The following is a 22,524-nucleotide window of genomic DNA, read 5'->3' on the forward strand; positions in this document are numbered from 1 at the left end:
TACTGCAGCTTTACCACATATGTGGGGTTAGGAAAGACAGAGATCCCAGAGAACTGTGGTCCATTAGAGCAGATAGTACTGAGTTAGGGAAACCAGTAATCTGGTTTGTTTTAAAAACAGCTTCTTACACTCATGCAAGGGAATGCCAGTGGGATAGCTTCACTTTGTGGTTACATCACAATCTTTGCCTCGATTAACATGAACCACCGTTAGGGCATCCTGCCACTCACAGCAGACAATTCTGGGCTACACTGAGTCAAACTATTGGTCCCTTGCCGCTTGTAATGTGTTTGGTGGCATCTATATATAAAACAGAGTTAATATCACAGAGGGGCAGCAGAGAGGTGCTGAAAGGAAAGCTGTAATTTTCCTTGCAAGACCAGCTCTCTAATGTCTCGCTGTAATCCAGCCACACTCCACTTGGTGGTGCAAAAGGCAGCTTTTCTTGTCATCGCCTTTAAGCTCAGTAAGAACCGTTTAGCTCAAAGAAAGCAGAAACTTTCATTCCACTCCCACACTTCAATGGGCTATGGAGATGGAAAGGACGAACCTGAAAAGGTTGTTCCCAAATGTGACAGAGCACCAGAATTGAGTCAGGTCATCCCCCACCCAGTGCAGCTGTTGCTTTTAATTAAACCAGAAACTTGATGATGGACATCGGCTTTCCTGCAGAAATCCTTCCAGTTTTCAGGCTTCCGTTCACTTGTGTTCTGATTCTTGCTTATTGCATGAATTAGCAACTACAAGGGATGGTATGAAGCCGCCCTATGCTTGGATAGGCGGCTGGTTCATGTAGTCCAGTACTGCTCATCCCAAATGGTGTGAGCAGCTCTTTGGGGTCACCAGTGGGGATCATTTCCCCACTGTTGTATTTTCCTCACTGAACAGAGGGGCACAGGATGTGGCCTCTTAATACAGATTCCATAGTATTTCACTATGCACAAAGAGCAATTCCTATTTATAACAATAAGAACAGAACTGTGCACTGGAATACAACCTGTCTAGCCCAAAAGTTCGGCTACTTTGGCTGTTCAGAGGCCTCAGAGATGCTTAGAACTGGGACAATAAAACAAAATCCCTGCCTTCTTTGTTCTGTTAATCCTCACCCCCAATCTGGTACTTATAAGTACACTGCCTCTTAATATTTATGTTTAATATTTCTGTTTATGGGGACTGAACTTGGGACTTTCTATATGCAAAGCAGATGCTTTCCCCCAAAGCCAGAGCTCCTTCTGACTCCACACAGTGCATGCTATTTCTTTAAATATCTGTATTAAATATGTAATATTTATGACCTTTTTCTTTAGTTGGCTAACACATGTTTTAAAATGAGTTCTCTTATACATTGCCAATGATCACTAAGCAAAAACAATATTGCAATAGCAAAGGGTAGGCGAGTTGTAAAGATAATGTATAAGCTATGGGAACAAGTTTGACCATTCTAATGCCATACTACTGCTGCTGTTATGTACAAGTTGCATGTAATTCAGATGCACACATTGAGAGGGTAATGGGCAGTTTAAGAGGACTGATTAATAAACTGCCAAGTAGTTAAGGCAAAATTACCAGCTGCTGTTTGCATAGTGATCATCTTAAACCTTTGCATCAGAATTTCCTGTATCTTACGCCTAGTAGTTTTTGTGCAGATTTACACTGATCACTGTCCATTGTGTATTAATCAACAGATTTGAATGGCAGTCTTTTTAATACTCAGGGAGGGCTCTTTGAGCTATAAAGGAAATTATGAGCCTTGCAAAGGGTGTGTGGACATTTTTAAGTATTAAGAATTTTTTTTTATACAATTGCCACCAGAACTCACATCTCCCTTTTTTAGGCACCCTGTCCGCCACATCTGGTTCAACAGCCATAGTCTCATCACTGCCAATATTCCCAACGAGAAGACACCCCGTGGGGCCAGCATCATGGACGATGACTTGACGGCTCACCGCAGGTAAGAGTCAGCTGAGTGCTGCTGAGAGGGGAAAGAATCTGGAACAGGAGAGGGAATGATGCCGCTGGGCGTGGGAGGAAGTGGAGTCTGTGGCAGATAAAGCTTTTGACAATAGAAGCATGGCAGCCCACTAAAAGTCTTGCTCGTAGTAGGCAAATGTATTTTAATAATAAAACTAGCAGTGGCACTGGGGTTTGATAACAGCCTGCTTTGGAATGCAAAGAACACAGTGAGTCAATTCTGAATTGAGCCCCATCACTAGGCAAAAATAGTCCCCGGGAAATTCCTATGGCTTAACAATATAGCTTTAAAACCCAATCCAACTGAGAGAGACAGGAAATTTTATATAACATACATGGCCCAGCCCAACAAGGTCTCATTTATGTCAGATCCGTCTCTCATAACAAATGGGTTAAGAGACCCTGGTTCTAGATTATAACCTGGAGAGTGGCCTGAATGTGGACATATCTTTCCACCTGTTCTGAGAGGCCCATGGTTGCTGTTTTGAACCAAGCATTTGAGAGTACAATGTCAGTGACTCACATTCAAATCCCCACTGTGCTATGAAGCTAGGTGGGTGACCTCGAACCAGTCACACCCTCTCAGTCTAACTCACCGCATTGAGGCATTATGAGCATAAGATGGAGGCAGGGAAATCAAGGCATGCTGCCTTGAGCTCTGTGTAGGAAGACCAGGTTAACAAATGTACAAATATTGTGGCACATTATCAATTTGGAACTCCTTTTTCTCTCTGGGGCAGACATCGAGGAATCATCTACGCCTACGAGTTCTCTGTGGATCAGCTAGCTGCAGAGAGCGTCCTTCCTATCTGCCGCTCCTCTTACAGCGAAACAACCGGTTACAACTACAACATTGGCCTGGCTGTCCCCTATGACAACATCTAAGTAGCAGTTTACCTTCCATCCATAGGAAAAGTTGTGCTGCAGGTTCAGAAGCTGGTTCAGAAGCTTGGAGACAAGAGGAAGGGGGGCCACGGAGGAGGCACTGAAGCCTCCTGAAATGTAAGGAAGAGGCCAACGGAGAAGAACGGACAGGAATCAGCCTTAGCCACCAGCCAGGCAGAGTCCGGAGCTGGCCCACTGGAATCCAAAAAGAGGTGCTGTCCCTAGGCAAGGAAGAGCAGTGGTCATATTGGCAGGGAGGCTGGCCCTTTTGTACTGGGCCAGGAGACTGGGGAAAATCTGTGGATTGACTATGTATCTAGTGAAGAGAAGGGAGCTGTACCATGATCTGGCTAGACCACTGTCATCAGATCTCGGAAGCTATGCAGGGTCAGCCGTAGTCAAAATTTGGATGGAAGTCTACCAGGGTTGTGACACAGAGGGGGCAAACTGCCAAACAACAGGGCTGGAACTACAGGCAGCAGCAGGGGTGGAGAGGCACAAAGGAAAGAGCCCTGCAAAATGAGGGGGAAGTACCTGTCTCCTGAGAACAGAAGAAACAGAGATGTTTTGCAAAAACCCTTAAGAGCAAGTCTTGCCAAGGTGGACATGGAAGAAATATGTGGAAAATGGACTTTTTTTTCCCTGAACATATTTTAAATGAAAACATCCTTGTTGTATAAGAAAGCATCCTTTAATAAAGCATCAGTTGCACTCCAGGAATCTCCAAGCCATGTAATTTAATTGCAAAAGTGTTGTATGTGGGAAGGGGCCATAATTGTCCTTCTGCAGCCATGCATAATTTCTCCAGTTACCCCCACCTTCCTACTGCTTTAAGTCCTAGGAAGAAAGGAAAGATGCCAGCATTATTCTTGCATTCCACCACCCCCCCCCTCTTTACTTGGGGCTGGGGGGGAGCGGAGACTTCCCTTCCTCAGCATTTCCACTATCCACTCACCCCCTGTGGTGTCGTGCCGCTTGAGCTTAAGTCGCTGCTTAAATGCAGTGAAGGCTTCAAAAATCAGCTTGGGTTGTTGAACGCCAGAATCTCCTTAGGCACGTATTTATGACCAGCTTCCTTGTTGGTTGATTTGCAGATTTTGAAAATGCAAAAGCATAGATAAGTGAACACAAGCAGTGCCTGTATTTCTTCTTCCCCCCCCCCCCCCCCACACCCCGCACTGACTGAGAACTCGCAGTACCACAAGTCTTTTATTGGGCTTTTTCCTGTTTACTCAACTGCGGCCATTCCAGGGGGAAGGTAGGGAAGGTTGCACAAATTTGCTGCTTGTTCACACTACACAGGAAATAAATGCTGCTTGAAAAAGTACCATGCTCAACAGTGTAAAAGTCCACTCCCTTTTCTAATAGTGTGCCATGGCTGATCTGTGGAACTCTCACCCACTAGCCAAAGCATAATGGTGTAACAGTTCAAAAACTAGCAGACGCGCTCCAGAAAGATGCTAGGCAAGTAAGGTCTCTTTAACCTAGAGGGCCCGTAGATCCTGAAGAACAGGAAAAGTCAGCCACTATCTGTTACTGTTAAAACTACTATACAGCCAAGTGGAATATTAGACTTTTATTATTTATTAAAATTGTTATATACCACCATTTCCTTGTGGTTCAAGATGGCTTACAATTCAGAACTAAAACAGTACATTACAATAAAACCCCTTAATCACCACCACCCGAGACAGAACATGCATTAAAAGCCCTTAGACATAAATAGCCTTATAACTAACTCCTCCTGAAAACTTCTGTGCCTCCCCCCACAACCCCAAGTCCCCTCCAGAAGATGGGGACAATTCCTGAAAATAACAAGCCATAGTAGATACCATGTGCTCAACCTTAAGAAGGCACCAGTGAGAAGGTGACAACCAGAGGATTGCAATGGGTACGTAGGAATTTGATTTGATTTGATTTATATATATGTGGGGAGACGGACCTTTAGATACATGGCGCCTAGTACCATGAAGGGCTTTACAGAACCCTGTGAGTTCACAGACCTGTGAGGCAAAACAAGATCACAGGAAGAATAAACAGGCCACTGCCAAGAACTAAAAACAATCCTACTTTATTGCATGTCACTATTGGTGAGTCAAACGTGAACATATTTGGGTTGAGGGGATATCTGCAAAGCTAGGCTAGAAGTATCAGCCTCAAAATCATCCCCTTAACCAGCAGCACAGACTTTGTAGCAAGCAACTGCCCTGTATCCCTGCAGCACTGGGAGAGGCCAATCCCCCGTCTACCCGTATCGACCACCCGACATTCTGTCCTGGGTCGCTCCAAAGGCACCGGCACTTCCATCACAGCTTCTCTTTGGTTAATGGCAAGGCGCAATTGGCTCCATGGTGAGGAAGCGGACATGCATCTTGGTCTCGATATCGATTCCCTCCCAGATCTGTCATTGGAAGGGGGGCAAGAGGAGATTGGGGATTACATAACAGCTGGAAAGGGGGCAGAGGTCCTTAACTTCAGGAGAGCCCATGAAAAACTAGAGTGGGTTGCAGATAATCTAGTACTGGCTAAACAGGAAGTGTGGTCCTGGGTGCTGTTCTCAAAAGCAGTTGCTATCTCCCACCAGATGTGGAAGTTGGTTTTGCCTCCGGGATTCCAAACAAGCACATTTCTTTTTCACACACTTTCACATCTGCACTGCAGAGAAGCATCCCCCAAAGTCTATTTGCATGGCAAGCAGAGGCTCTCTCTCTGAGCCATAGCCCCTCTCCTAAGGATGCTTATGCATCCTTCTCCCATTTCCTCATAAGCCCTGTCACTGTCCACATTCACAGCTGCTTGCACTACCCACACCCTTTCCCGGATTATTCTGAGCAGTGTGTAGGGCCATCAGCATGGATGGTGAAGTTCTTCAAAGCTAGTGGGTGGTGGAAGAGCATGCAGGCCAGCAACAGTGGCCCCACCAGAAGCTACGGGCCCCAGCTGCTGCCCCACCTCAAGGTATGCTGATGCTAACACTGACAACATCGCCACACCAAGCCATACATTCAGCTCCCCACCCCAGAGAAGACACAATGCTCCGTTCTAACCTTCAGAAAATCTTCGAATGTGATTCCCTCATACACCTGGTCTGGCTCCTGGAATGAGAAGAGAGTTTCTCTGAGCTAATGGCTTGATTAAAATGTCAGTCATGAACCTCCTATGAAAGGAGGTCCCAATTTGGATCAGGTCCATGTGATGAACAGGACGGGAGTGCAATATGGACACGAACCATTGCAATGTCTGCATTTTTCTTAACCCCCAGATTTCTTGAGGTGGGAGAGACCATGTGGAACGATGAACCCCCATCCCATTCAGGAGAAGCCCAGCTGTTCATTCCACTGGGCTGCTTCATTATATTTTAACCTTAGTTTTTCTCCATGCAGTTCCCTTCCCCCCCATTTTATCCAGACAACAACCCTGAGAGTTAGGTTAGAATGAGTTTATGTAACTGTTAGTAGGTGATACAGGTCAGCCATTTAGTCTCCTTGACCTCCTCAGCCCAATCTTCTACCTGCTGCACCATACTGACTCACATTCCACCCCAGCCATGATGGAGTCAATGCCTATACGAATTAACTAGTACACATCCCCAAAGTAGGGCTGTATCACATTTGTATCTCACCATTGCTCCAAGAATAGGAGACATGGAGTGTTCCCTCTAAGCTGAGTTAGTGTGAGGTAGCTCAGTTTTTTAGCCTCTGGCTGACATGTTTTTGTCTTGGCTCAGGGAAAATGACCCCAGAGCAAACTAATCTATGCAGTAGCTCACAGCTTTAATGCCAGTAGCTCATGAAGTAGAATTTTTGCTCACAAGACTCCACAGCTTAGAGGGGGTATTGGACACGGACATCATCCTCTGGACCAAACCCATCACCAGCCTCTATACCACACTGTCTTGGACCCAAGAAGTGATTCTATTTCTCAACCTGGTTCCCTTTTCTTGAACCCAGATCTTGGACCTTTCCTCAGGTACAGAAGACCCTGAGCCAGTTGGTCTCTTACGGTCTGCAAAGTGGGAACAGTTATAGGCTGACATACTGAGATTTAAGCCCAGAGCTCAACAGAGTCCCCAACAAAGGGCTCTTCTGCTTTAGAGGGCACCTCCCAACCAATGAGGCTGAATCCCCTCTTACCATTTGCCCCATGCAGATGCTGGCAGCCTCCATCATGGCCCCATCCGCTATGGACCTCACCGACTCCTTATCCAGGTGGGGGTTCCCCGAGAGCAGCTCCTGCACCACCTGGTCGCAGGAAGCAAAGGAAGTTGGACTGAGCAGCAGCTGCAGCTCACCAAAATGCAATTAAGAAAGGAGGCAGCAAAAAAAAATGCCAACACGATACATTACTTTTCTGTATTCCTGCAGGGTGATCTTCCCATCGCTGTCTGAGTCGTACATGTGAAAGAGGACTGGAAGATACAAGGCAAAAAAATGGCAGGGTTTAGAAGGCTCTCCCTTGCTTAGAACTGGAGTTCATAACCTTGGCCAATTTTAAGCATGTCCATTCAGAAGGAAATCTTAATTTCAAGGCCCACAGGCATGATGAAACCTTTACTTACTGTTCTCTGGACACTAACACAAGGGGGATGCAGTATGTACATGAAACATTAATTTAATTCCAGAGGGGGAGCAGAGATGGTCTTCTGCAAGTCATCTTTATTGCAGCAGAAAGATCTAATTAGACACTGGAACCAATTTCCCACTAGCCTTACCTCGCTCTCACTCGGATTTCACACAGGCTGCTACTCGCTCTGCCTCTTTCGCCCAGCAAACAAGATCCTTTAAAAACCAGCTTCTGTTTGCTGCGTGAAAAAGGCGAAGCTAGTTGCAGTCCCAGGGCAGACTGTGAAATCCGATGCAAGCCACACAGAGAAGAGGAGCATGAGAGCAACATAAGGCTAGTGGGAAATCGGTCCGGGAGATCTGTCATTGGATCTTTTAAAGAGCCAGTTTGGTGTAGTGGTTAAGTGTGCAGGCTCTTATTTGGGAGAAGTGGGTTTGATTCCCCACTCCTCCACTTGCACCTGCTAGAATGGCCTTGGATTAGCCATAGGAGTTGCCCTTGAAAGGGCAGCTGCTGTGAGAGCCCTCTCAGCCCCACCCACATCACAGGGTGTCTGTCTGTTGTGGGAAGAAGATATAGGAGATTGTAAGACGCTCTGAGTCTCTAATTCAGAGAGAAGGGTGCGGTATAAATCTGCAGTCTTCTTCTAAAAGGGCCGTGGAAGCTTGTGGAAATGTCTTCCCCAATCCAGATTCAAACAAAGATTGAAGAGGGGTATAACCCTCCCCCTGCATAGTTCCACCAATCAAAACAGAGGAGGCGCAGGGTTGGGCTGCCAATCCTGCCGCACACCACAGGAACCGTTCTTTCCTGTGTAGGAGTTCAGCAACCAGCAGTCCCATTTCAAGCATAACTTTGAAGGAGATCTGAACTGAGTACAAGGTCTCAAAAATGACTCTTGAGTTAGCATGAACTGGAAGCTCCATGGCACAGAGTGGTCAGCTGCAGTACTGCAGTCAAAGCTCTGCTCATGAGCTGGGTTCAATCCCGGTGGAAGCTGGGTTCAGGTAGCCAGATCATGGTTGACTCAGCCTTCCCTCCTTCCAAGGTCGGTAACCTGAGTACCCAGCTTGCTGGGGGGTAAAGTGTAGATGACTGTGGAAGGCAATGGCAAACCCCCTCATAAAAAGTCTGCCAAGAAAATGTGATGTGACATCACCCCCCATGGGTCGGTAATGACTCAGTACTTGCACAGGGGACTACCTTTACCTTTTTAAGCATAAACACAATTGCAACTTGCGCATGTACAAAATGGGGGCCTCGCTGTGCCACCTGGGAGTGAGCATTTCAATCTTGTACCAGACAGATGAACAGACGCTTAAGCTGCAAGTTCTAGCTAAAGAGCCTCTGAGACTTAATGATAAGAAGTTTTAATCACGGATTTAAAATACAGAACCTTTAATTAGAAAAGTCAATGAATCGGAACATTAAAGAGTTAGAAATTGCAGGGAGCCATGGTGGCCCATAGGAGAAACAGTGAAAAGCTGCAGAAGGCTCATATTTTACTAGGTCCAACTAAAGTACAGTAGCCAGTCAGCTTTCAAGTTGTTCCAAACTCTTCTTCAGGCTGCATGTTCAGCACATCAAAATGGAGGAGGAAGGATGTCATTTGCACCAGTGGGAAAGCTGTCAGGGTCCAACCTTATCTCTCAAGCTTTAAGTAACCAATTTTATCAGATTCCACTCTCTCCATTTTTAGCCATAACCATTCATGCTGCAACAGCCATCTCCCAAAAAAGGGCATTTCTCCTTTCACGTGGAGGAAGGGATCTATAAATGGCGCTTACAGCTTTTTGAAGCATTTTCTAAAAATTACAGTCTGTCTTCCAGTTCATTGGGATACCTAATTGGCCAACCAAAACGTGAACTGACCAATCAGCTAAGACTGCAATCCTGGTTAAAAGCCACTCAACCAGCTAAAAGCCTTTCCTTGCTTGACAAGAGTGTATGCACTGGAACAGCTGTGAAAGAGGACCATCTGTCTACTTTACACCAGCTAGCCATCTTACTAGGAAAAGTAGCCACAGCCCTGGACATATTCAACTCACATTTCAGCTTCTGTTTGCGGAAACGATCCAGCTGCTCTTCATCCATATTCATCTCAATCGGTCTGAAATTGGACATGATAATCAGGAAGTCCTCAAAATTGATTTCATCCACCAGTCCTTCAGATGCCTCTCGGAGGTTCCTAGAGGATGCATGAAAATGAGGCGACTGAAAGACAGAGCTGGCAACAAGCACTCTGCCCAGAAAATGGCACAAAGATCTGCACACGTTCAAATGGAGGTGAAGGAAGAGGCATATCGCTACACCAGCTGACTAAACTGGTGGAGGTCCCAAGAGGGAAAGCGCAAACAAGTGCATAGTAACAAGCAGGGCTTTTTTTGTAGCAGGAATTCCTTTGCATATTAGACCACACACCCCTGATGTAGCCAATCCTCTTAAGAGCTTACAGTAGGCCCTGTAAGCTCTTGGAAGATTGGCTGCAATCAGGGGGTGTGGCATAATATGCAAATGAGTTCCTGCTAAAAAAAATTCCTGAGAACGAGACAGGCCCACTGAGGGAAACTTGCCAAAGGGAACTGGCACTTTCCTTCTCCACATGCTAGGAAGCCCCCACAACTTTACCTTTTGTCAAAAAAGGCCTGGATGATTTTGGTCCTAAGGGGGTTGAACTCCAAGTCAGGGATGCGATCAAAGTTTTCCTTGCTGTAGAAAAGAAAGTACAAAAGACAGTTAGAATTGCCCACAAAGACAAAATGGCAGACTCAGGATCAATGGTGCCAAGCAGTGCTCCCTCTAAGTTGTGGAGTCTTGTGAGCAAAAATTCTACTTTGTGAGCTACTGACATTATTTAAAGTTGTGAGCGAGCAATTTGGTTACTGCATAAATTAGTTTGCTCTGTGGCCATCCTTCCTGAGCACAGACAAAAATGAGCGAGCTGGAGACTAAAAAACTGTGAGCTAGCTCACACTAACTCAGCTCAGAGGGAACACTGGTGCCGAGGTCTCTCTTGTGGTCAGTGGCACACCCATATAAGAGCAAAATTCAAGTCCAGTAGCACTCAGTAACAAGAAGATCAGAAATAAGCTTTGGAGATTCAAAGATCCCTTTGTCAGATCTGACAAGAGCACCTTTGACTCTCAAATCTTGTTGGTTTCTGAGGTGCTACCAGACTCGAATTTTGCTTTCCTAGCAGAGACCAATACAGCTACCCGCCTGAAACGCCTGTATGAGACAACAATGTCCATTCTTTAAATGCAGTTTCTGCTGAATTAGTTCTACCTATTTTATTTCCATTTCCTTGTTGGTTATTTATGCCCTGCTTTTCCTCCCAATGGGAACCCAAAGCATCTTACAGCACCTCCATTCTCCCCTCCTCCTCTTTATCCTCACCACCACCATCTCATGAGATAGGTGAGGCTGAGAGAGAGAGAGTGGTGCCAGGTCGTCCGCTGAGGTTCTGAGGCAGGGTCAGGATTTGAACCCACATCTCCCCATCCACCGCCACTATACCATGCTCTCTTTTAATAGAGTGGGATTTACAAATCAGAAAGGCCACAAGCAAGCTAGGAAAGCTTTAAGCAGGGCTGAATGCTCTCGCTGAACTCAAGGGGACACAGAAGAGCAGCCTGGCTGGTCCCTGAGAAAGCAAACACCTTTTCTTCGGAAGAGAGGAACCAGTATATATAAGCTTGGTATATATAAGGAGGGATTTTAAGGGACTTTGCCCCATTGGGGCTTTAAGTCTTTAAGAAACTTTGCCCTATCAGGTCGATAGCTTAGCAGTAACTTTTGCATGCAAGAGGATAAAGGTTCAGATCCCAGCACATCCAGTTAAAGAATCTCAAATGCCAGGTGTTGGAAAAGACCTTTCTCGCCTGAAACAGGAGATAACACTAGGCTAGACAGACCACAAACAGGATTCTGCTTCATCCGTCTGTCGTTGCTGAGCTGATTAATTTTGCTTCTATAAAACACATTTAGACTTGTTCGCTGTGGGATTGATCTGCTTGAGCAGCTGCAACTTGATGACTATTGTTACCTGTTCCGTCCCTCTTTTACAATAATCATGATTATGTTTGTTTTATGGCACTGGGGAATCTTTAGCATCTTGCATTCTGGAGTGGCGTGCTGTTTTATGCGTAACCCTTATGGCTGGTTGCGGCGCCGTGCTGCTTGAACAGGACTTCAAGCTGACGGCAGCAAACTTGTATGAGAGATTGCAGATAGGACTTAAGCATGACCTAGTTATTCTAGGCTGGGCTCTAATGCCAGAGCTCAGGCTTCTCAGCATCCACAGCCAGCGGTCCATGAACATTCAGTGCAAACCGATGATACTGAATGCCTCTTTTCAGCTAGCCTGGCATCTCTGGGCTGTTCATCCCAGCCAGGGCAGGATGATGCAAACAGCCTCCCACCTGCCTTCCATGCAGGGCTTCCTCTACCACTAAGCGATGCTCCTTGGTCACCGCTGTGACTCTGTGTGATTTCAATTCTGCAGCACCCAGGGAAAGGTCAGCCTGCAATTCTGACTGGGCAGGAGGAGACAAACACAAACAGGCAGATCATGAGAAGGAGGGCAGGAAGGGCTGCATCAGTGCTTAGTTCTCGTGGCCCTTTCTTACATGCCCAGGGAAGTGCTGGTCGCCACTTTGGGGTGAGACAGCAATTTTTCTCAAGGCCAGTTTTGGCTAGGAATCCTGGAGGGGTTTTTCTTTTATTTTTGCCAGGGCCTTTTTGGTTGAAAAAACCCAGCAGGAACTCATTTGCATATTAGGCCACACACCCTGACGCCAAGCCAGCCAGAACCTCTTTCTTGTGTGTTCCTCCTCAAAAAAAGCCCCACTTTTTGCCATCTTCCACATGTGGAGCAGGTATTGCTTGGGGTGGGGAGGGAGGTATTTGTGAATTCCCTACATTGTGCAGGGGGTTGGACAAGATGACCCTGGAAGTCCCTTCCAACTCTATGGGCACTTTCACACACACTAAATAACATACTTTATTCAACGCACTTTGTATCCAATTGCAAACAGTCACTGAAGTGGAGTGAAACTGCATTATCGAACTCATTCGCTATGAGGGCCGGATTATATTTTGTTTGCTCAAGATTATATTTTGTTTGCTCAAGATGACCCTCAGTATATTTTTAAATCACTGTTGCATCTGGAACTTACCAGGCAGGACTGGACTGGCCACTTACAGAAAAGTTCTTGGTTGGCCACTTCTAGGGTTGCCAATATCCAGGAGGTGCCTGGAGTGCAACCCCAAGGCAAAAGAATCCCCCCTCCCCAGTTCATTTACCTAGTATCTTTTAGGCACAAGGCAAAATCTGACCTGTACACACAACTCTTGTTCACACCAAGTCCTTGGGATGTTAAGGATTTGGTCTGAGGGACATTTGGGGGCAGGGGAGGCCATTATGGGATTTTATTTTTTAGGGATTTTTTTATCACTGCTTCTTAAAAACAACTTTTTAGTTTAATTCATATACTGCACAGCTTCGGTTCGCCGTAGTTTTATATCATTTCATTTTTTCCTGTATTATAAGCAGCCTTGAATGCTCCCAGGGGGCAGAAAATTGGCATAGAACAGGAAAGAAAAGCAACAAAGAGCTTCCAAGGTCTCCAGAAATTAAATCTCTAAGTGCAGATGAATGAATAGGCCCTATTTGTTCATTTTTATATTAAAAACAGAACAGCAAACCATGCTGGATCAGACCAAGGGCTCCATCTAGTGCAGCACCCTGTTTCACAGAGTAGCCAACGAGCCAACCCCACCTCCGGAATGCCTACAAGCAGAGCACAGAGTCCAAAGCTTCTCCCTGTGCTAACCCCTGGTATTGGTCTTCTGAGGGCTACTGCCTCTAAACATGGAGATTGCATTGACAGACCTATTTATTTATTTTAACATTTGCCAAAACTATGTGTAAAAGACCGGTATGATACATACGATAAACAATTCAATTGGATTGTACAGTTAGAGAACAATTAAATAAAAGTTTAATACATCCAATAAATTGGCTATTCCAAATGGCAGCAACTCTCCAGGATCTCAGGAAGAGATCTTTTACATTACCTACTACCTGATCCCTTTATCTGGAGATCTGGAGGACTGAGAGCCAGTTTGGTGTAGAGGTTAAGTGCACGGATTCCCCACTTCCCCACTTGCAGCTGCTGGAATGACCTTGGGTCAGCCATAGCTCTAGCAGAGCTGCCCTTGAAAGGGCAGCTTCTGGGAGAGCTCTCTCAGCCCCACCTACCTCACAGGGTGCCTGTTGTGGGGGAAGAAGATAAAGGAGATTGCAAGCTGCTCTGAGACTCTGATTCAAAGAGAAAAGTGGGGTATAAATCTACGGTCTTCTTCTTGAACTTGCAACCTTCTGCATACAAAGCAATGGTTTTCCCAAAGCTTGTTGAGGATCAGCATAGTAAATGCATTTCCCAGAGCAGATTTACTTGTGATATACAGGTGGAATCCCATACATAATCTGCTAACACACAGTATGGATTCATAAGAAACTCATCTTCCTTTTCAGAATAATCAAGAAAACAAGAAGCTGTTCAAGATGCCTTTCCTCATTTCTCGAAGTGAGACATTTGCATGAATAAAGGACTGTGTTTTGGAAACTGCTATCAGGGTTTGCATTAGGACAGCCACCCCTACAAGAAACTAAGAGAACAAAATCTCATTAAGGAGAAAGCAGACATACGCTGCCGATTGTTTAGCAAGACATTATATCTGGCTGGAAAACCAGAACATCATCAGGGCCAATCTTGGCTCCAGACCAGTCTACTCATTGTGACCATCACCCAGAGGCTGGTGTGTAGACTTTCTTTGCAGGGTGGCACACAAGGGGAAGCAATTTAAGCACTGGCCTGTCTGGCAACAACATGAGAAGCTTTCCATATGATGACCACATCTTGAGATGCACGGACAGCTGCTTGAATGCCCCAGTTCTACAGTAGTTTGAAGAGGAGTACAGAATTCAGTTCTTTGAGAATCCCTGGTGGTGGCTGCTGCTGCTTCTAAAAAGAGGTCCTCAGGTTTCTCCCCCTTGGGGGAAAGATATGCAAAGATAATGCTCCTGAAATCTCAGAAGCAGAAATGAGGACAAGTAAGATTTTCAGGGACTGGAGGTGGACCTTCAGCTTCCTTGTCCCTCCCATGAATACAAACACCAGATTATGCAAAATAGTAAAAACAATTTTTTTGTAAAACTGCAGACTAACTGATCATGGAGCAGAGGGAGTGAAATCAGCACACACACACAGAGTGGTCAGCTTGCTATTTTACTGAGTGGCTGCTGTGGTGCTAGTTATATGAACCCATGAAGCTGCCTTATATTGAATCAGAATCCTGATCCATCAAAGTCAGTAATGTCTACTCAGACCTGCAGTGGCTCTCCAGGGTCTCAGACTGAGGCCTTTCACAACACCTCCTACCTGATCCTTTGAAATGGAGATGCCGGGGAGTGAACCTGGGACCTTCTGCACACCAAGCAGATGCTCTACCACTGAGCCACAACCCCTCCCTACTCTCCCTTCTCTGCAGCCAGCTTACTCTTCTGCTGTGATAAGAGTACAAAAAGTGCAAAGAAGAGGAAGGTCATTGGCAAGGATGGGTTCTAGGTTTGCCAACCTCCAGAAATTACAACTAATCTCCAGGTGACAGAGATAGCTTTCCTGGAGAAAGTGACTGTTTTGGAGTAGACTCTATGGCAGAGGTGGCCAAACAATGGCTTGGGAGCCACCTGTGGCTCTTGAAGCCCCCACCACCCTGTCAGCCAGCTTGGAGAAGGCATTTGTCTCTTTAAATCACTTGTCCAAGCCAAGCCAGTTTGGAGAATGCATTTAAAGTTGCTTTCTTTCCACCTCTCCCTCCCCTCATCTATCTTCCTTCATTCCTTCCTTCCTCTGATGTTCATGTCTTGTGGCTCCCAAACATCTGATGTTTATTTTATGCGGCTCTTACTTTAAGCAAGTTTGGCCACCCCTGCTCTATGGCATCATACCTTGGTGAGGTCCCTCTCCTCCCCAAATCCTACCTTCCTTAGGCTCCACCCCTAAAATCTTCAGGAATGTCCAAACCCAAATCTGGGAACTCTAGTTACACCTGTCCATGGCACGAGGCCTGGCGCTCACCTGTTGTCAACTTCCTGTGGTGGTGGCTGTTTCAAGGTGGAAACCACCTGCCTGTCACAAGTCCTAACAGACAATGAGATTGCTCATTTTTCCGGAATATGGGGCAGGTACCACATTGAGAAACAGTGCTTAGAAGAGCCACGAGGTGGCATGTCAGAGCGCCACATGTGGCTCCCAAGCCAGTACGTATCACTGCTAGAGGATCCTGAGTCCAACATACTCTGCTGATATAAATAACCGCATAGAGAAAGAGGCTTCAACTCCCTATGTCTACAGCAGTCTCTTGTATGAAACTCAACCCGGTAGCACTACCTGGAAGCAGACAGCATGTAACCAGAGCATTAAATAGAAGCCTAAAAGGGTTCAGGAGAGAGCTCTTAACTTAGCTGGCACCTGACTGGGAGAAAGGGGACTAATCCTTTTGTCAGCACATAAAAACAATGGGCCTGTACTCTTGTTTAGATGGGGGGGGCAGTGTGGTGCCAATGTAGGGTGACAGACTCTGCAGTGGGGTCTCCTGCTTTCAGCACGCACCTCTCCACTGCCAGAAATTCCCCCAACCAAAAGGCAGGAACACCAGAAAATAATGCAATGTACCTACATGACCCCGAAATGACATAAGCACTTCGGGGGAGGCTGTGGTTTTGGGGCAAAACTCTATGGCGGAAGCTAATTCTACCATAGAAATTTGCCCCAAAACCAGAGCCTTGCCCCCTGACATGCCTATTTCACTCCCAGATCAGGTAGACATGCTTGTGTTAATTTCCAGTGTTCCTTCCCACTCCCATCCCTCACTGGCCGCTCTGGGTACTTGGCAACCCTTTGCTAATGGGCACCATGGTGCCTGCCAACACAGTTCTTGGCCTCCACCAAGTGTTTTTAGAAAGTGGGTGGGGCTCTTGGCCAACAGGGCTTCTTATTGGCTACTGAAGATCTGATCAGCTGTGCAGATCAAAATAACAGAGTTTTGCCCTGGCCTGGATAGCCCAGGCAAGCCCGATCTCGTCAGGTCTCGGAAACTAAGCAGGGTCAACTGCGGTTATACTTGGATGGGAGACTTCCTTGAAATACCCAGTCGAGAGGACAGGGGCATGCTCTATTCAGCCACCTCTCTGAATATCCTCCAGGCCCTCAGCAGGGGTCAGTCACCAAAGGTCGAAATGACTTCCAGGCGGAAACACACGCAGAGAAATATACAAAATACCAAAAGAAAAATAATAACGGTGTTTCAGAGGGAGCTGCCACCACACTGTTTGTTTTATTCTCTGCCACCTCTTTTCCCCAGTGTATTTTTAAATTACCCCTCTTCTTCCAGCCCAGTTTCAATTGTTCCCATCAACCTGTGTCAGAATTCCACATGTGCCCACAGGCTCACGCATGTTGAGGATCCCTGATGGGGAAGCATCTGTGAGCCATTCTGCCAAGGAAAAAAAAGTATCCGGGCTCTATTTTTAAAAAGTCCCCTCTGTAATACACATGACCACTCCTCGTCATCTTAAAGCAACCCATTTTAAGTGTCTTCTACAAAGAAATCAGAATTGTGTGAGCTTGGAACAGGGGCTTCCAAAGTTCCAGAGAACCTTCCTCATAGAAAGCTCCCAGTATCCAGCTCTGTTCTCTCTCATTTGGCAGACGGTGTTCCCTGACACAGTTCCAGCTGCATGCAACCCACAGTGGCCCAGCATATCCTGGTCTAACCACAGATGCAGCCAGACAATTCAACGGAACCAGAATTAAGTTGCAACTCAGATCAAAAAACTACTTCTACAGTTGTTAGGATTTCCACAAACATAAAATAATGAACACTTGAATAAGTGAAGGCCAAATTATTATTAGTTCAACATGACACATTCCCGGATAAAAGCAATTCAGAAAGGAAAAGGAACAGGAAATATCCTACCGGATAGTTGGCTGATCCCCACTTATCTGTTTGAATCTTCGGTGGAGGTGCTCGATTTGATCTGACGTGACTACCAAAAGAAGGAAGACAAGCCGTTTGTCAGGAACTGCTCTCCATACCAGCAGCCAAAGGTGAGACATAATGCAAAATCTCTGCTTCCTAGTTCTGGCATTCTATTAGCTGTACCAACAAGTAGAGCAATGTGGTTGCGCCCAGGGATTTGGTGAAGTCTCTCTTTCTCCCTCTGGCACTGCAATCCTATATAGAGCTCTTCCAATGGATTTTGTGAAATCAATGGATTTAGAGTGGAGTAGCTCTGCATAGAACGACCCTTGGCACTTACCGTGAGGGGTCCTTCTCCTAAGAGGACAGGAGGACATCTTGGGTGTTTTCCCACCGTCCAATCAGGGAGGCAGGAATCTAAAAGATCTTCCCCTTCCTGTGGCTGTGGGAACCACCCTTCAGTTCGGGTGACTCCGAGAAGCAGTACAAAAAACCTATATCTAGTAAAAAAAAGGAACTTCTCATGCAAACAGATAACGGTACGTCAGGTACGACTGCCTAAACGCGGCAGATTGAAATTCAAGGTAACCCCTAAAAAAGGAACGTAAGAGAGAAAAAACAGGCCCATGACAATGGACATAATTAGTAGAAAGTACCAGCAACAGGTGTAGACTAAAGGAGTAGGAACAGGCTGCCCAAGGTAGGGCGATAGATGGGAGGGCAAGATGTCCTCCTGTCCTCTTAGGAGAAGGACCCCTCACGGTAAGTGCCAAGGGTCGTTCTCCCTAAGAGGCGGAGGACATCTTGGGTGCTCCCAGAGCAGTATTGTTAAGCAGGGTGGGGTCGCCCTACTCGGGCAGGACGTGTTGAAGGATTCGCCTGCCGAAGGCGGCGTCTGCTGATGCGTAGCCATTCAGTTTATAGTGCCGGATAAAGGTGGATATTGAAGACCACGTAGCTGCCTTGCACACCTCCTCGACAGAGGCGTTCTTATTGAAGGCCGCGTTGGCCGCTGAACTCCTGGTCGAATGTGCCGTGGAACTTTGAGGTGCAACGCCTTGTATGCCTCCGTTATGCACTGCTTGATTGCATAACTGATGGCAGACTTGGACATCTTCTGTCCCATTCTGGGTTCTGCCACATTGACAAACATGGCGTCAGATTTACGAAATGTCTCAGTCCTAATCAAGTAGATCTTGAGTGCCCTGCGCACGTCCAAGGTATGCCACGTGCGCTCCTTCGGGTGCTTGGGATCTGGACAAAACGATGGTAGGTTGATCTCCTGGCTCTGGTGGAATCTAGAGGAAATCTTCGGGCGGAAAGTGGGATCCGGGTACAGAACGACCTTGTCCTTATGAAATACGCAAAGCTCCTTCCTGACCGACAGCGCACCGATTTCCGAGATCCTCCTGGCCGAGGTTATTGCCACCAGGAAAATCGTCTTCATGCGCATTATCCTTAATGGTACGGACATTAATGGTTCGAAGGGTGGATTGGTAAGGGCCGAGAGCACCGTGTTCAGTCGCCAAGTTGGAAAGCGATGCGTTTGTGGTGGAGAGCTCAAGGAAGCCCCTCTAAGGAACCGCCGAAGGTGTGGATGGGATGACAGATGTACGCCGTCTACCTGCTGGAGAACTGATGCCAGGGCCGCGACCTGTCGTCTGAGAGTAGCAGGTTTCAGTCCGGATCGGAGGCCGTCTTGAAGAAATTGTAGGATCCTAGGGATCGTAGGCTGTAGCGGGTCCACCTGTTTTCTCCTACACCACCTGTGGAAGGCCTTCCAAGACGCGTTATAGATCCGTGTAGTGGATTCTCTTCTGGAAGCTAGAATTGTATTGGTCACATCACTAGAATAGCCTAGGTCTAGTAGTGATCTCCTCTCAATCTCCACGCGGTCAGACTCAGCCATTCGGGATGGGGGTGCCATACTGGTCCCTGCAATAGCATGTCTGGTTGAACTGGTAGGTGGAGAGGTTCTTCTACCGACATCTGCTGAATTGAAGAAAACCAAGGACGACGAGGCCACCAGGGTGCAACTAGTATGACCTCGGCCCCCAGCCGGCTGATCTTCCTGAGCAACTTGGGAATGACCGGTATCGGGGGAAAGGCGTATAGGAGATCCTGCGGCCATGGAGATGTTAAGGCGTCTGTGGCCTCCGCCCGACTGTGGTAGTACCTCGTGAAGAACCGAGGGAGCTGGTGATTCTGGTGAGACGCAAAGAGATCCAGTGAAGGTGGGCCGAAATGGTTCACTATCTTCAGAAACAAGGCCCTGTTGAGCGACCACTCCCCTGCTTGAATGCTCTCTCGACTGAGCCAGTCTGCTTGGACATTGCAGGCCCCCTTGATGTGCTCCGCTCTTATTGATTTTAAATGGAGTTCCGCCCATTCGAATAACTTCGCAGCCTCCTTGTAAAGGGAACTGGACCTGGACCCCCCTTGATTGTTTAAGTAGGCTTTCGCCGCTATATTGTCCGTTCGCACTAGCACGTGCCGTCCCGATACCTGGACCTGAAAGTAGAGTAGTGCCAATCGTATGGCCCGGAGCTCCAGAAGGTTGATTGGAAGAGTCGACTCCTTGGCTGACCACCGACCCTGTGTGGGAACCTCGATGAGAGTAGCCCCCCAACCTGAGAGGCTGGCGTCTGAGAACAGTTGTAGTTCTCTCTCTGCAGCGTAGACTCTTCCCTGCCGAAGGTTGGTGGTCTTGGTCCACCACAGAAGACTCTCCTTGACCTTCATCGGTACCGTCAGTGAGATGGCACATCTCTCCATGATGCGGAGTTGATAGGGTCGTAGAAACATTTGCAACTGTCTGGTGTGATGGCGACCCCACTGTAATGCCTCGAGATTCGAGATCAGGAGACCCATGAGCCTTGCTAGTGTCAGGAGCGTTGATGATGACCCCTGAATCACCTGCTGTACCAGTGTCTTGGTCTTTGAGATCTTGTCCTCCGGAAGGAATATGGAGTTCAAGTTGGTGTCGATTATCATGCCCAGATGTTCCAGTTTCTGGGTCGGATGTAACTGGCTTTTGGATAGGTTTATTAAGAACCCGTGCTGTTGCAGGCAATTGACAGTGCGCTGGACGTCCAATTCCGCTTCCCTCCTCGACGAAGATCTTATCAACAGGTCGTCGAGATAGGGGTGCACGTGGATTCCCCTCTGTCTGAGGTGTGCTATCGGATTCACCAGGACCTTGGTGAACACCCGCGGTGCCGTCGCCAGGCCGAATGGAAGGGCCCTGAATTGGTAGTGCGATCTGTTCACGCAAAAACGAAGGAATCTGCGATGCGCGGGTAGGATCGGAATGTGCAAATAAGCCTCCGTTAGATCCAGTGATGCCATGTAATCTTGGTGATGTAGGGCTTCTGTAATGGACCTGATGGACTCCATTCTGAAGTGTCGAAGTTTGATGTTCTTGTTCAGGAATTTTAAGTCCAGGATCGCCCTCCAGTCCCCGTTCCTTTTGGGCACTGTAAAGAAGATCGAATAGACACCTTGACATCTCTGGTTCAAGGGAACTTGTTCTATAGCTGCGATCTCTAGGAGGTGGTCTATAGCCCTGAGGGTAACATTCCTCCGACCCGGGTTCGAGCGAAGAGGAGAAACGATAAAGCGGTCTGGGGGTGAGCGCTTGAATTCTATCGGGTAGCCCCGAGTAACAATGTCCAGAGTCCATGAGTCCGCCCGTGACTCCCTCCAGGCTTGATGGAAGTGAAGCAGGCGGCCCCCTACTGGGATGAGATCCCAGTCATGCCTTACTGGGCTTGGGGCCCTTCTCAAACTTGTCCGATCGGTTGGGCTGGTTCCTCTGGAATCGGGGGTTGGAGAAGTTCTTGCGGAAAGTTTGTTTGGATTGACTCCAGGATTGTCTTCTGTATTCTTGTTTAGGCTTGGAGAAGTTGGCTGTGTTACGAAAGGAACTAGAACCGAACCCCCGTCTGTCGGGGCGTCTCAGAAATTTTGGCATTGCTTTCTTCTTGTCTCGCGTCTCCACCAGGATCTTCTCCAGTGAGTCCCCGAATAGCTTCTCTCCTTGAAAGGGATAGCCTGACACGATGGATTTTGAGTGATTGTCGGCTGGCCACGCTCTCAGCCATAAGCCCCTTCTCGCGACGGTGTTAGCTGCCATCGCCCTGGCTGAGAACGAAAGGGAGTCCAGTGAGGCGTCCGCTGAGAACTCTGCTGCCCGCATGAGTCTGCTGGTGCCCTCCAGAATCCTCTTATCCGTGTCTGGTACGAGTTGTGCTAAGCGTCTGACCCACACTATTGCTGCTCTAGCCACAATAGAAGTAGCAGTAGTTGCCTTGATGGCCAGGGCTGTGGCCTCGTGGCTCCTCCGCAAGGCCAGGTCGATTTTCCTGTCCCAACTGTCGCGGACTGAACCCTGGCCGTCCTCAGCTAGCAACCCCTGGGACTGTAGGGCTGCCACGGGAGCATCGACCAGGGGAACCTGTAACATATCGTTAGCAAAAGAGGGAAGCTCATACAATTTTTTGACAGAATTGGGAACCTGCTTGCTGACACTTGGTTTGGCCCATTCAGCTTTTAAATGACGTTCAAAGAACTCTGGGAAGGGGAAGACGTTGTCCGAAGCACGGTGCCTTGGGAAGAACTCTGCGTTTCCCTTGGGCTTATTTTTGGGGTTAGTCAGGGAACTTGTAGTTTCCTGTTCCTCAGGTGACCCCTGAAGGTCCAGTGCAGCTAGCACTTTGGGAAGAAGAGATTGAAACTCCTCTGGTTTGAAAAGGCGTGAGGAGGGTTCTGGCACAGTAGTGCTCTCTATTTCTTCATCTGAGAGGAATTCACCCTCCTCCCGTTCTTCCCCATAAGACTCCTCCGATAGAGCTTCATATGGGAGCCTCTCACCCTCCCGGAAATCACTGGCTGAGGGACCCCTTGGAGCCTTAGAATGCCCCCTGGATCTCTTGGGAGATGGGGATCTGGAGGAGGAAGCATGGCTAGGGGACCTTGGTCTCTTGTGGGTGGCTGCCATAACTGCCGCACCCACGGTCTGTTTTATGGAGTCTAAAAATTCTGCAAACAAAGAGGGCC

At 47.4% G+C, this 22,524-nt stretch overlaps 2 protein-coding genes across 2 annotated transcripts in view; one reads left to right on the forward strand and one right to left on the reverse strand.

Annotated features, from left to right (window-relative positions):
- The window catches only part of FBXW8 (F-box and WD repeat domain containing 8), a 115,227-nt gene extending 111,651 nt beyond the window's left edge, over positions 1-3,576 (forward strand). Inside the window, exons 10-11 of the mRNA XM_060249982.1 lie at positions 1,835-1,951; positions 2,712-3,576. Coding sequence (XP_060105965.1) covers positions 1,835-1,951; positions 2,712-2,856 — 262 coding nt within the window. The 3' untranslated portion in view covers positions 2,857-3,576. The remainder of the gene's footprint in view (positions 1-1,834; positions 1,952-2,711) is intronic.
- An 841-nt stretch (positions 3,577-4,417) lies between these two features.
- The window catches only part of TESC (tescalcin), a 45,876-nt gene continuing 27,769 nt past the window's right edge, over positions 4,418-22,524 (reverse strand). The window contains exons 2-8 of the mRNA XM_060249223.1: positions 17,464-17,533; positions 10,048-10,128; positions 9,468-9,607; positions 7,203-7,264; positions 6,990-7,097; positions 5,904-5,951; positions 4,418-5,257 (exon numbers count right to left, since the gene is read on the reverse strand). Coding sequence (XP_060105206.1) covers positions 5,180-5,257; positions 5,904-5,951; positions 6,990-7,097; positions 7,203-7,264; positions 9,468-9,607; positions 10,048-10,128; positions 17,464-17,533 — 587 coding nt within the window. The 3' untranslated portion in view covers positions 4,418-5,179. The remainder of the gene's footprint in view (positions 5,258-5,903; positions 5,952-6,989; positions 7,098-7,202; positions 7,265-9,467; positions 9,608-10,047; positions 10,129-17,463; positions 17,534-22,524) is intronic.

This window comes from Heteronotia binoei, chromosome 11 (assembly GCF_032191835.1).
Source record: "Heteronotia binoei isolate CCM8104 ecotype False Entrance Well chromosome 11, APGP_CSIRO_Hbin_v1, whole genome shotgun sequence".
In the NCBI taxonomy this organism is placed as follows: domain Eukaryota; kingdom Metazoa; phylum Chordata; class Lepidosauria; order Squamata; family Gekkonidae; genus Heteronotia; species Heteronotia binoei.